Raw genomic sequence first — 13959 nt, 5'->3', positions numbered from 1 at the left:
GGGGTCCCCCAGAGGTCTTCAGGGAGGGGCTCCAAGGGCAAGGGGGTGCCATGGAAGAGGGGGGATCCACAGGGAAGGCTCCTGAGGCAGGGGGATCCCACAGAGAAAGGGGGTCTCCAAGGGAGGGTGTGTCTCCAGAGGGACTGGGGAGGGGGTCCCCAGGGAGGAGAGGGGACCACAAGGAAGGGAACCGCCAAAGGCAGGAGGCTCCCAGGGAGAAGAGGGGTCCCCTGGGAAGGGAGGGAACCCCCACAGAAACGGGGGTCCCCAAGGACTTGAAGTCCCCCCAAGTGGGGGTCTCCAGCAGAAGGAGATCCCCAAGGTGGGACAATCTCTGCAGCGAGGAGGTCCCCAGGGAAGGCAGCCTGCCATGGATAATGGTCCCCAGGGGTGGGTTTCCAAAGGGATGAAGTATCCCAAGGGCAGGGAGGGGTTGCCAGGGGAAGGGGGTCTCAAAGAAAGAAGGTCTCCATGGGGAGGAGGCTCAGCAAAGAGAAGGGGCTGCACCCCAAACCCCGGACGAGAGGGAGCAACCTCAGGTTGCACCAGGGGAGGTTTAGTTGGATATTAGGGAAATTTCTCCATGGGGAGGGCTGTCCAGCCCTGGCACAGCTGCCCAGGGCAGTGGTGGAGTCCCCACTCCTGGAGGGATTTAAGAGCTGGGTAGATGTGGCACTTGGGGACAGGGGTTCGTGTTGGCCTTGGCAGTGCTGGGGAAATGGTTGGACTCGATGGTCTCAGAGGTGTTTTCCAACCTAAAGAATTCCTTGATTCTGTGGAAGAGAAGGTCCTGCTTAAGCTCACGTCCCTCTCTCCTGGCAGGGGGATTACAGCTGCACCTTCACCTACTCATCCCAGGGAGGGACCAATGAGGTGAGCTGGGCAAACCCTGCCCTTCCCCAGTCCCTGCACAGAGGGAGGGAACCGGTTTCCTTTGGGAAGAGCTGATTCCAGGAACAGGGAGCTGTGAGGGAGGGTGGTTGCACCTTTTCCAGCACTGTGTGGAACGTGTTGGATTTGCTCCCTGCACCAAAGTGTCCTTTGTGTGTTGTAAGGAGGCTGTGACAAGGGCCTGGAGGGACAGGACACAGGGAATGGCTTCCCGCTGCCAGAGGGCAGGGGTAGATGGGATATTGGGCAGGAATTCCTCCCTGGGAGGGTGGGGAGGCCCTGGCACAGGTTGCCCAGAGAAGCTGTGGCTGCTCCATCCCTGGAAGTGTCCCAAGGCCAGGTTGGAGCAACCTGGGCTAGTGGAAGGTGTCCCTGCCCATGGCAGGGGGTGGAATGGGATGAGATTTAAGATCCCTTCCAACCCAAACCAGTCTGGGATTCTGTGACTTAACAAATCTCCGTGCTGGATGTCTCTGGAGAACTGGGAGTGACATTTTCACGCCCCAGTTGGTGGGAAGGACCTCGCAGGAGTAACTCCTGTCTCCTTTGGGAGGTTGGAAGGTTTTTTTTTGCACTTTCTTATCAGCAACTCTTGTCTCAACCAGGTCCTCATTTTTTAGCCTAAAAGGAAATGAGACTTTTAAACTCTTTCTGTGACAGCACTGATGGAATTGTGGAGAGGACAGAGAGCCACCAGGCCCTGAGCTTGGTGCCAGAGGGACTGTTGTGTTATTTTAGGGCTGCTGGAGCTCATCCTGCAGCTGGAGGGGGGTCAATGGCCCCGGGGCCATGCAGGGAGCACAAGGCTCTTCCCCCCAGTGACTGTTTGGACCTTTCCCTCTGCAGCAATGGCAGATGAACGTTGGGATCAGTGAAGACAACGGGCTCTTCTCCTGCTCCATCTGGAGGTGTGTTCTGTGTAACCTCAGCCAAACCAGCAGCCAGGCAGGGGGGATGTGGGACAGGGATTCTGCTTCCCAGGTGGATTTGCCTCCCAGCAGGGGGGGTTTTCCTCTCCCAAGGGGTGCTGTGGCTCTGCTGGGATCTTCACCCAGTGTTGGTTTATAAATATTCTGTGTCCCCCTCTCCCACCCTCAGCGCTGGATGGAGCTGCAGGAGATCCAGAGGTGGCTGTGGAGGGAGGGAGGGAGCTGGGAATCCTTCACTCCTCTGCACCTCCACCCTCTCTGCCGCTGACAAAGGCTCTGCTTTCTCGTTTCAGGCCCCAGGGGAAGTCTTATCTCTTCTTTACCCAGTTTAAAGCTGAAGTGAAAGGAGCCAAGATAGAGTATGCCATGGCTTATGTAAGTCCCAGCTGATCCCTGGGAAGCAGGAGTGTGGGAGGCTGCTATAAAACATGAATTAGGCACGGAAAACATTTATTAGACATCTGTGCAATGAAATGTGCTCCAGCACATCCCGAATTAGAGACTGGTGGCAGGCAGGAGAAGGGCTGCAGGTGGGCTCCTCTGCACCACTGTGTTTCTGCCCCCTCAAATCCGTGGGTTTACTGGGAAGGGGGGGGCTCCAAAAGGCACAGCAAAGCAGGAGTCTTGGATTACCTCAACAAATCGCGTGTGACAAAGTAAATAAAACCTCTCTGGGTGGTTTTGTCTGCCTCCTTCTTCCATTTCCCAGCCTTTAGGGGTGAGGTTTTCCATCACCCCAAGGACACCAGTCTGGGCTTTAATAGGAAATGGAAAAACAGGCAGAGATTTTCCTGCAGATTTCCTTCGTGGACGTAAGTCTTTCGCTCCACACAGCTCCCAGATTAGATTTTTTTTTTGTATTTATTTTTATTCTTTTTCCCCCAAAATGTGCTGCTGTTTGTTCGGTTTGAACGCTGTAACTCCTCGGATTGCCTCAACCCTCTCACACCTTCTTCCTTCCTGTTTCAGTCTCAAGCTGCTGTGGGTGCCCAGAACGACATCCCCTTGAAACAGGAAGAGTTTGAAGTCACTGAAACAACAGGTCTGTGAGGGAGAGAACCGTGTGAGGAAGGGGGTGCTGTGGGAGGCAGTTTAAGCTTAAATCCTAAACACTGAGAGGTGACAGTGCATGGGAGGACAGTGCCAGGGGTGCAGTGCTCTGGAGAACTGGCAGCAGGGGTTTGGGGCTCCCATTCCAGCTCAGTGAGGTGGAGGAAGGAGGGTTTATCCCACCAGCCCGTCACGTGGAGGAGGAGGAAGTTCAGTGCCCAGACTCGCTGCCTTCCCCACCCTGGAAGGGACCCAGCAGGGCTGTTTTGTTCGTGCCTCTGTGCTTTTTTTGGGCTGTTTTGTTCGTGCTTTCCCATCTGTTGATCCTGTGCTTGTTCTCTGTTTCTCTCTCTCTCTCTCTCTCTCCAGTGTCTCACAGGGAAGGCAAGTTCCGTTTCGAACTGTCCAAGCTCATGATTGTAGCAAAAACACCCCGTGACGAGCTGTGACCCCCGAGGCCAGCCCTGGGCAGGGTGTTTTGGCCAGAAGAACGTGGCAGGAACAGAGGATTCCTGGTTTAACTGAGGGGTGTTCTATTTTTCTTTTTGGGGTTGGCCCAACTTTTCTGTTTTTCAATACTGAAACGTGCTGGGGTCCGACACAAATGGGGCTTGGAGGTGTGAGAGGGCACATTTAATTCTGTCTTGTGTCGGAGTAACAACGTGCTTTTGCAGCTGGAAACCTCCCTGGAGATTCCTGATCCACAGGCAGCCATTCCAGGCCCTCTTCCTGCTTGGCTGATCTGCTGAATGTGGCACGGGGGGCTCCTTATCTCCCTTGCTGGGAAGAGCAGTGCAGGAAGATAAGTGAGTGGCTGGATTTAAGCAGGGTTTGCTGAAGGGAAGTTGTTAACTCTGTAGCCTCTGGAGGGGAGATGGGATTTCTCCCTCCACCAGCGTGGCAGGAGGAAATAATTCATTTAGGGAGGAGGAGAGGATGGAGTTGGCCAAAGCTCTCTTGAGACTCTTTATGGAGAGATCATCCCTGGGGTGGATGCCCTGGACCTGCCAGAGCTGGGTTGGGATGGCTTGGATGGGGGGGAAGGCAGAGCAGCTTATTCTGACACAACCAGGAATCAATCCAAGCAGCACTTCCAGCACAACCACAGGACTGTTTTATACCTACGAGAAAAGTGATTTTTTTTTTCTTACCTAGAGTAATAACAGGGAATGTGCAATTCCTTTCCTGTGTAAATCCAGCACAAAATAAAGCAATGAAGCAGCGTGCTCTGGCCTGAGGTTGCTCTGCTCTCTCACTCCTGCCCTTCCCAGCTGGATGGACCTTCAGGGTTTGCTCTGCCAGGAGGAGCCCACGGGAATTTTGAGGGGGCTGCAGAGGGTTTGGGGGGGGTTCTGCCCAGCCAAAGAGAGCCCCAGCATGTGACAACAAGGCTGCTGCAGTTGTCAGTTTGCACTGTCACCTTTGATCCCTTTTGATGGTCGTGATCACTGGTAGGTGCTTTGCCCATTTTTGGGGCAGTTCCCTGTTTTTTTGGCAGTCTGGGGGTGCTTTACACTGGGGGTTTTACGAGCTCTGCTCTCCAGGCTGTTCTGAAATGCATTTTTCTCCTCTGTGTGTCACTTTATGGACCTGTGGGTGACCTGCAGGGCCCAGGAGTGTCCCCAGTGTGCTCCCCCCTGTGCTCTGAGCTGCATTTTGCAGGTCTCTGACCCTTCTGCTGTTTAAACCAGTCACTTGGAAGGAACCAGAGCAAAGGGACTCATTTCCCAAGGTTGGGATGGGAAGCCCAGGCTGTGAGATGGCTCTTCTGGCAGAAAATCTGCTCTCCAGGGCTTCCCTGGGACAAAAAGGGAAGAATTTGGGGGTGAGGTGGGTGTTTGCTGTGGGGAAGAAGGCTCAGCTCAGACACCTGGATGTGAAGAGAAGCTGGTGCCAGGAGTTTGGGGGGGTTAAGTGTGGACCTGGGGTGTAGGAAATCATGGGGACAAAGGGAACAGCCACGAGTGGGGCTCATGTGTCCGAGGAGCATCTTGCAGCTGGCACCGAAACGCACCTTGAGAAGGGACCAGCAAAGCATTTCTGGCTGCCAGCGTGTCCCTCAGCCCCATCTCACCACGTCTGCCCGTGGTTTCCTGCTCTGGCTCCTCTCCAGCACACACCTGACAGCTGCCACCAGCCCAGGGAGCACAGGAATTGTTCTCAGAGGCCACTTCCCCCTGGTACCAACGCCCAGGTGGGTCCTGTGAATGTGCTTTACCTCCACCCCCGAGCTGTGCCACGCAATTGTCTGTGACTGCTGGAGCCAGGGCTGTGAAATGACAGAGATGGGGGCTTGATTTCTCTTTATTTATAATCTTTCAAGGCTGAAAGTTATCAGTGCCTGGAGCCGGCGGTGGGGAGGGAGCGGCAAGCGGGAGCCACGGAGCCGCTCTGAGCTCCGGCAGCCGCCCGTGCCTGGACACATCCCATGGAACAGGAGGCACAAGAAGGTCGTGGAGATAAGGCCAGCTGAGACTGTGTGGTGCCTTGTGTGCTAAAAGGGCAGTTTTCAGTGTTCAGAGCAGAGATCATTGTGCCGGGAGCGGCGGCAGCTCCGAGAGTTCCAACGCGCCCGGATCCGACTCTGCGGAGTCGCCCACGGCCTCCTGCTGTCAGGGTTGTGCTTTTTGGCTCCTGGCTGAGCAGCCAGGGGATGTGGGGATGCAGAGGAGCACGTGTGGGTGTCTGCTGGGTGCGGGATTACACAGAATCTTGGAAGGGTTTGGGTTGGAGGGGCCTTAAAACTCACCCAGTGCCACCCCCTGCCTTGGGCAGGGACACCTTCCACTGGTTCCTTCAACCTGGCCTTGGACACTTCCAGGGATCCAGGGGCAGCCACAGCTTCTCTGGGCAACCTGTGCCAGGGCCTCCCCACCCTCACAGCCAGGAATTCCTTCCCAATATCCCATCTAAATTTCCTCTCTTTCACTTTGAAGCCATTCCCTGTGTCCTGTCCCTCCATCCCTTGTCCCAAGTTCCTCTCCAGCTCTCTTGGAGCCCCTTTAGGCCCTGGAGGGGGCTCTAAGGTCTCCCTGGATCCTTCTCCAGGCTGAACACCCCCAGTTCTCTGCTCCCCCCAGGATCCCAGACCTTTGCTGCCATTTTATGCTGGGTTTAACACCCCGTTTGTTCCACTGGTTCAGCTCTGGCCATGAAAATCCAGGAGCTGCTGTGCCACAGAGCAGGGACAGCCCAGCCAGGGAGCCAGGGAGTACAAACCCCAGGTCACCACCAACCAAAGGACAAACCCAGCTGTCCCCAGGGCTCATTTCATCGCTGTCACCCACTGCTGGAACAACCCCACGGAGCTCCCAGGCCAAACAGGTGAGTTTATTTAAATAACTCATCAGGGCTACAGAGTTTGCTAAAAAAAAGAACAACCATCACTCAGACAACGTGGAAAATGGATGAAATCCCACGGAGAACTTTGGAGAACCACCGAGGGCGGCGTCAGAGCCGTGACAGTCATGGGGAGCTGGTGGGGAGCTGGGGCTTGGATGGTACCTGGGATGCAGGGAAGGAGCAGCTCCCTTGTCCAGGTGAGGTGGGATCCTCATCCTCTCAGGGACTTGTCTTTGAGGAGAGCAAAGCCCACACCTTCCCATCCTGGGCAGCAACACTCTGGACCATGATTTGCTCCCACAGTGTTATGGAGCTGCTGAAGGAAAACCACGGAGCCCCACAACCCTCCAGGAAGGGGGTCTCACAGCCAGCAACATCCCACCTGCTCAGACACCCCTTTCAGAGGTGTTCCACACCACCAGGCTTTGCTTTGGTTTTCCCCCCAGAGGGTTACGACAGAGTTCAAGGCTCAGAGTCCTCCTCGGACTCTGAGCTAAGGACACTTGGTGGGCAAAGGAAATCAAACTGTACAGCAGGAGCCCAAAATCCCAGGATCCCCTGGAGAGGACTCAGCCCAGCGCAGGGAGGGCTTTGAAGCCCCTGGGCAAGGGGTGGGCAAAAGTCAAGGTGTTCAGTCTCCTGTAGAAACGAGGGGAAAACGAGCGAGCCCTGCAGAGGAGGAGGGGGGGCCGTCGAGCCTGGCCGTGCTCAGAGCAGGCAAACAGCCCCACTCCACCCTCCCAGGAGGCAGAGCCCGGCTGCCAAGAGCCTTCAGATGTTGTCCTCCTCCAGCATCTTGTTGACCCCCTCGCAGATCCTCTGCAGGTGGGTGCGGTAGGGCTCGGAGGGCCCGTAGAGCGCCGACAGGAACTCGTAGTCCGCAAAGTGGTTGAAGACGTGGTTGATGCGGGAGTGGGACTTGGCCGTCAGGTGCCCGTTCACGGCCTGGTGCAGCAGGTCCCGGCACTCCAGGAGCACCCCCGACATGACCCTGCGGTCGAAGGTGAAGTCTATCTGGTGGAAGCTGACGGCCGTCATGGCCAAGGTGTGGACCTTCTTGCGGAACCGCTCCATCACCAGCAGCTCCTCGGGGCTGAACTGCCCGTTGCGGTACAGCACGCCCAGCTTCATCACGATCTTGATGAGGTTCTTGATGATCTTCTGGGCCTCCTTGCGGTTGTGGGTGTACTCCTTGGTGGCCCGGTACAGCTCGTCCAGGATCTCGCTGCTGGTGTCGTCGATGAAGACGTTGGCGATGGTTTTGGTGGCCATCTTGCTCAGGAGCTTCTTCTGGGCCTGCAGGGCCAGGTTCTTGGTGCTGAAGGTGTCCATCTCTGTGAGGGCAAGAGGCACACAGGGGTCAGACCATGCCTTGCATCCATCCCCACATCACCTGCAAGCTGGGCTAGTGGGAGGTGTCCCTGCTCATGGCAGGGGGTGGAACAGGCCTGGGCTTTGAGGTCCCTTCCAACCCAAACCACTCCACAGCTCTATCGTTCCTCACCTTCCCACGCAGCCTTTTGGCAGTAGAAAAAGCACCTCCAGCCAACAGCCAGACCGAGGCAGCTGCTGGGTGCCAGGGCAGGCGAGAGCTGAGCTCACACCCCGGCTTTGGATGGTGGGATGAGCTGAGGGGTGTTCCCACCTTCCCTCTCCCAAAACCCCTGTGGAGAACCGACAGCGAGCGAGGTGTCCCTACCTGAGCACTGCCCGTGACCCTCCATCCCCTGCTCCCTCCTGCGCCCGGCACCGCCCCGCTCCCGGGGCAGGAAGGGCTCTTGCCCCATCCCTTCAACATTTTTCCTTCCTTAAACCCTGACTCACTTCCTGCGGGGTGAGCCGGGGACAGCCCAGGTGACAGCTGAGTCACCCCCGCGGCCTCGTGCCACATCCACCCCGGCACTCGGCGTGGCCGGAGCGGCGCGGCCGGTTTGCAGCACCCGCTGATTTGTGTGGGAGCCCTTCTCCCTGGCACTGCCCTCATCCACCCACACGAGCTCGGACTTGTTCTGCCGCTGCCTCAACTCCCTCTGGCGTCGCACGGAGGTGAATAATTCAGCGAGACACAGCCCTCACCTACAGCCCTCACCTACAGCCCTCACCTACAGCCCCGCTCCCGCATCCCGGCGGGACCAAATCCATCACCTCGGGCAGATCGGGCTCTCAAAGCCGCCGTGACGGAATAAAACGCTGCCGACCCTGGAGAGGCGCCTTGGCCCGGGGAAACCGCAGAGCTACAAATCACAGGGAGGCGAGAACAGCGGGAAAACAACCGGCTCCGGAGCCAGGATGGATGGGCAGAGCTGGGGCTGCTTATGCAAGAGGCTGCACATGGCATGGACAGCCTGGCAGAGCGGGAAGGGATGGGCTCAGGCTATAAATACATCCCCCGGGAGGGGAGAGGAGATATTTCAGCTAAAGGAGGCTGCCGGTGTGAGGATGGATGGGGATAAATTGGCCACGGATAGAGAGCAGGTTTAGACTGGATATTAAGAAGAAATCCTTCCCTGGGAGGGTGGGGAGGCCCTGGCACAGGTTGCCCAGAGAAGCTGTGGCTGCCCCATCCCTGGGAGTGTCCAAGGCCAGGTTGGAGCAACCTGGGCTAGTGGAAGATGTCCCTGCCCATGGCAGGGGTGGAACTGGATGAGCTTTAAGGTCCCTCCAACCCAAACCATTCTGGGATTCTGGTGTAGAACTGGGTCTGTCCCCATCACAGGAAGCTCTGTGTCTCCCCTAGGCCAAGCTGCCATCCAGTCCCAGACCCCTTTGGAGACCCCCAATCCTGCTCCTACCACTCTGGAGCACACACCAGGCTCTCAGGAGCAAATCCCAGCTCCCTGTGGAGCCAAGGCTCACCCAGCCAGTCGTGCAAGGACAACTGTGATGGGCCCCGACTCCCCGAGCATCTTCCAGCCTCCAGCTCCCTGAACCCAAGGGCAGCCAAGGCTCTGTGGGGACGTGAATTACGGGAGCAGTGACGGAGCCGCCGCGTGAGCCGCCGCCTGCAGCGTTATTTACGGCCCTCAGGAAAAACACGGAGCTTTGGAAGCGCTTCCTTCAGGGGGAAAGCGTTGACTTGTGCCAGTGGGAGCCTCGAGCTGAGGCTCCTGCACTGGACAAGACAAAAATGACAACACAGAGGTTGTGTGACAGCAGCTTCCAGGTGGGTCGGGCCCTTTTAATTCCAAGGCTGAGTCCAGGAGGTGCCTCCGGAGCCGAGCCCGGAGGGACGGGCAGGGTGGGAAGAGGCAGCGTGGCTCCATCTTCTCTCCCTTGGCTCTAAGGGGACTTCCTTTGGCATCCTCTCCAGAAGGAGCAGGGCTTTGTCACCCTGAAGTCTCCTCCCTTATGGCTGTGGGGTGCCCTGGATAAATAGGAATTCCCACACTGGGCAACCGCAGCCATAAAGCAAGAGCAAACCACCTACAGAGCCCACAGAAAATAGGAAGTGCCATCTCCTGAGAGCTGCCCACAGCTCCCAGATGCCAAGTGGAATAATGGATCAACCCTCTGCTCCCTGCAGCAAACAACACCCGGCCGCCTACAGCCCTTTCCTGCTGGGAACTGGGGTGAGAAGCATCGCTCTTGAGGGAAACTGAGGCACAGAGGGGTCTAGAGACCCCAAAAGCGGTACAGGGACCCCAGAAATGCAACCAGCTCCCGTGAGCTGTTCCACAGGTCGCTCCCCTGCAAACCCCAAGCAGACTCAAGCTCACCTCCCGTTGGCTCCTGCTCAGCACCGGGACGGTTCACGGGGCACCCTCTGCACCACACTGGGACCTGCTGACTCAGCACCAACAGGGAGATTTTCACCGGAACGAGCCGTTTTCCTGCCGGGAAGGGCCCCGCGACCCCATTGTTCGCGGAGGGGCTGCTCTCGGCGCGCGGAAGAGGCAAGTCTTGCCCCGAGGAGCAAACACGAGCCTGAAATAACCCACTTCGCTTCCTTCCTGTCGCTGAAGTTTCCAGCCCGGCTCAGGGCTTGGGTTGCCCCCCCCCCCCCTTTCCACCCCCTTTTTCTTTTTTAATGAAAACGCCCTCAAAAAAACAGCTTCTTCTTCCGAAAAGGAGCAGCCGGGTGTTGCTGTCACCGAGTCCCCTCCCAGCTCCGGAAGAGCGCGGCGGGGCCGCGGTGCCCACGGTGGCTTCGGGGACAGTCACGGCCCTTTTCGGGGGGGTTTCCACCCATTTTGGAGGTGTGGGGGGGGGAGTTCTGCAGCCCTCAGCAGTGGTGTGGAGGTTGGGATGTCCCGTGAGAGGACACAGAGGGTGTCCCCGCCGTGGGACGGGTGTGCTCCCCTGGGGATGGACTCGTGCCGTGGCCACCTCCGCCGGTGGTTTGGTGTTCACCGCGCCGGGACGGCACCCACAGCACCTCACCCAACACCTGCCTGTGACCTCAGCCCCCGGGGACCCCCAAAAATATCTCCCACACCATTTTGGGCACAAGCATCAATTAAAGCTTGAGGGGAACATGAGAGCCCGTCATCCTGCTGGCACCTGGCGCCGGTGGCACCAGCACTCGCCACGGCAGAGCTGCCAAGTGAGCACCAGCTGGAGGCCCTTTATGGAAAGGGGCCAAATCCAGCAGTGACACCATCCCAATTATCATTTCTACCAGTCCCAAAGGACTGTTCACCCTGACTGTCCCCATCACCTGGTTCCCACCAGCAGGCTCCCCCCCCTCCCAAATTTCCCCAGTTCCCTTGGCAGCGGGTGAATATTTCATGCAGGAAAGGGAAAGCACTTAAATAATTTATGGAGCAGCGCAGAGGGGGAGGCTCTGCAAAGCTCCAGCTCAGAGCAGAGACACCTCTGCCTTCTCCTCCTCCTCCTTTTCCTCTTCCCCTCCTCCTCACCAGGGCCATAGGAACTCGTAGTGTCTTGCTACAAGTTCCCTCCAACACGGAAACATCAGTTCCCAACCAGGATAAACATTTAATAGTGGAGATCTCCCTGGTTTTCCCTCCATCCCACAGGCTGTTTCCTCCCACCGATTCAGAAAACACCTCTGGCTCTGCAACCCCAGCATTCCCATTCCTCCCGAATCCTTGGCTAAATGCCAAGGGGGTGGATAGGATCCTGCTCCGTCCCCCGGCATCGCTTTCCACCCACTCCAACCCCTATTAATTAATTAAACGCCGCCGCGCTGGATTACAGGGTGGGAGCGCCGGGAAGTAACCGGAGAGCTCTGCCAGCCTGTCCCCACCATCCGTGACCCCTCCGGCTCCTGGGAGAGCAGTGAGAGAGTGGAGGGAGAGCGGAGGAGGAGGAGGAGGAGGAAGAGAGGAGGAGGGAGGGCTCATGCCGTGCGAGGCACGTTGCCATGGGTGCAAAGAGCAGCCGGAGCCGCCGGGCTGACACACGGATCCCACGGATCCGGCGCGTGTGTGCCCAGCGGGGTGAGGCCGGGGAGGAAGCCGCTGAGTAAACACCTCTCCCGAGGCAAAACTCAGCTCTTGGCAAGGCCGGGATGAACCCTCGGCCAGAGCGAGGGCCGGGAATGCCGCGGGGCATCGCCACGGCCTGGCACCACACTGGCACCAAGCGCTTGGCACGACCCCATCACTGATCACCGCCCCAACACCTCTGGGAGCTGAGCTCCTCCATCCCAAAGTCTCCTTCCCGCACAGATGCACCTACGGGAAGGAGGAGAAGCTTTTTTGGTTTTGCCTGGGAATGCCGATCCGCCCCGGCGGCTCCGACGTGTCTGTGCAAGGAGCCGGGCGGCCGATCCGAGGGGGCTCCGGCGATGCCAACCCCGGGCGTGGGTGGTGGTGAATCCAGCCGGCGCTTCCCGTGGGAATGGGATCCTGGCACATGGGCGAGGGGGTGGGGGATGATCCTGGGGGGCTGATTTGAGGATCTAGTGGCGTATCAAGGAATTTCCCCTGGGATTGCTGTGCCCCAGGGGGAGGCAGCTGCGGTATGGAGAGGAGGAAGAGGAGGAGGAGGAATGGGAGTTATTTTATGGAAAGAATGGGGAGGAAGAGGAGGAGGAAGGGGGTTTATTTCATGGAGAGGAGGAAGAGGAGGAGGAGGAGGAAGGGGGGTTATTTTGAAGCATCTGTCTCGCCTTCCATTTCCTCCTTTTCTTTCTCCAGCTGCCATCAAGCTGCTCTCTCTGGCAGCAACTTCCTTTCCCCTTCGCTCAGAGCAGACAGGGACTTATGGGGAAGTAGAAAACAGAGGGTGGGAGAGGGGAAACTGAGGCCAAACCACCATCCTTCCGTCTGTCCGGCCCACGGTGGGGGCCGGGGGGCATCACATGCTTCCTACCCCGGGATCAGGAGGACAAAGTCGCTCCAGGAGGGAAGAAAACTCCACGGGACAATCAGGATCCCGTGCTGGGCTTGGGCTCAGCAAAGAATGTTTATGGCCCAGATCCTTCCCTGCTCCAGAGGGAGGTGGGTCAGAGTTGGGAAGTTTTTCACCCAACTCGTGCTCTGGGTGGGATCTGACCTTTCCGAAGGGATTAGTCTCTGCGGGAATGGAGGAATTTCATCCTCTGGAGCGCAGGGAGGGGAGGAGGGACTGGCAATGCCCGAAGCCAAGTGCTGCCATGGGGCACCCGGCCCTGCCCTCGCACGTGGGTCTGTGATGGCCCCGTGACAGGGGCTCCGGTGCCTTCTCCCGTTAACCAGCACCCACCGGACCCGGTGGTGTTCCCACTCCCTTCGGATTTCCGCTGGATTTAGGGGGAAATCGCCCTTTCCCCGTGTTTTATCCACCTGGGGAAACCGAGGCACGGCCCGGGGCTGCCGGGAACGGCCCCGGGCTCTGCCCACCCGGCAGCTCCCGCCCCTCGGGGCTTCCCAAACCCTCCTTTAGCCTCGGGGCTCCCAGGGGGGTGGGTGGGGACGTCGGTGCCCGGTGACACCGGGGAGGGAGGGACACAGCACGAAACGGGACGGCACCGGGAGCTCCCGCCCCCACGGACCGGGGGAAACAGGGATACCGGGAGGGCTGGAGGGAACCGGGAGTATCGGGAGGTGCCGGGAGGTGCCGGGGGAGGGGGTCTGGTCTCGGTGGGCGGCAGAGCCCGGCCGGCCCTTACCTGCCTGCTCGGGGAGGGCGGTGCCGGGACCGGGGCCGCTCCGGTGCCCCCGGCGGGCCGGGCCGGGCCGGGGCGGGGCGGGGCGGGGCGAGGGGTCCCGCTTCCCCCGGCTCCTCTCCCTGCCCGGCGGGGCCCCGCAGCCAGTACCGGTGACCGCTCCCCGATCCGATCCCAGTGCCCGGTGCCCGGAGCCGGTGCCCGGTCCTCGGTGGAGCCGCCGGTGCCCTGTGTCGATGTCCGGTGCCCGGCCTTCGATGTCCGATGCCGGCTCCCGCTGCCAGTTCCCGGTGCCGATTCCCGGTGCCTGTCCCCGATTCTCGGATCCCGGTGCCCGATGCCGGTGCCGGTTCCCGGTGCCTGGGTCCTGGTTCCCTGTTCCCGGTCCCTGTTCCCTGTTCCTCTTCCCTGTTCGCGGTTCCCGGTCCCTGTTCCCGGTTCCCGGTCCCTGTTCCCGGTTCCCGGGCCCTCCCGCCCGCGGTCGCTCCAAGTCCCGCGCGGTCCCGGGAGCGGCGGGGGCGGGAGGGGGGCGGGGGGCGTGTCCCGCGGGCGGCGCCAGCCAATGGCGACGCGGGGCTTGCTACGAAGCAGCCAATGGGCGCGCGCGGACGGGGGTGTGGGCGGGGCCGGGGCGGGCGCGCCCCCGCGGGTCCCGCGCGTGGGACGGTCCCGTTAGAACGGGGGGGGGGGGGG

General features: G+C 59.3%; 2 protein-coding genes across 4 annotated transcripts in view; one reads left to right on the top strand and one right to left on the bottom strand.

Annotated features, from left to right (window-relative positions):
- The window catches only part of MYDGF (myeloid derived growth factor), a 6163-nt gene extending 2060 nt beyond the window's left edge, over positions 1-4103 (top strand). The window contains exons 2-6 of one of the 2 annotated variants that reach the window (XM_027666648.1): positions 823-873; positions 1738-1799; positions 2114-2195; positions 2790-2862; positions 3240-4103. In XM_027666648.1, coding sequence (XP_027522449.1) covers positions 823-873; positions 1738-1799; positions 2114-2195; positions 2790-2862; positions 3240-3319 — 348 coding nt within the window. In that variant the 3' untranslated portion in view covers positions 3320-4103. The remainder of the gene's footprint in view (positions 1-822; positions 874-1737; positions 1800-2113; positions 2196-2789; positions 2863-3239) is intronic. The other variant, XM_027666647.1, reaches the window with a different exon arrangement.
- A 2076-nt stretch (positions 4104-6179) lies between these two features.
- On the bottom strand, positions 6180-13321 carry TNFAIP8L1 (TNF alpha induced protein 8 like 1). 2 transcript variants are annotated; one of them, XM_027666651.1, is made up of 2 exons: positions 13270-13321; positions 6180-7546 (listed from the first exon to the last, which is right to left on the bottom strand). In XM_027666651.1, exon 2 carries the CDS (start codon positions 7542-7544, stop codon positions 6984-6986), a length of 561 nt encoding a protein of 186 aa, XP_027522452.1. In that variant the 5' UTR covers positions 7545-7546; positions 13270-13321; the 3' UTR covers positions 6180-6983. The 2 variants fall into 2 exon arrangements, with proteins under 2 accessions (XP_027522452.1, XP_027522451.1); XM_027666650.1 differs by lacking the exon at positions 13270-13321 and adding an exon at positions 9929-10243.
- Positions 13322-13959: the final 638 nt, after the last annotated feature.

Source organism: Corapipo altera, unplaced genomic scaffold (assembly GCF_003945725.1).
Source record: "Corapipo altera isolate COAL_440 unplaced genomic scaffold, ASM394572v1 193, whole genome shotgun sequence".
In the NCBI taxonomy this organism is placed as follows: Eukaryota; Metazoa; Chordata; class Aves; order Passeriformes; family Pipridae; genus Corapipo; species Corapipo altera.
Note: the sequence above shows the minus strand (reverse complement) of the source record. Positions and strands in the feature narration are given on the sequence as shown.

Excerpts from the sequence above, each read along its gene's own strand:
- TNFAIP8L1 (XM_027666651.1), bottom strand. The coding sequence starts at position 7,544 with ATGGACACCTTCAGCACCAAGAACCTGGCCCTGCAGGCCCAGAAGAAG.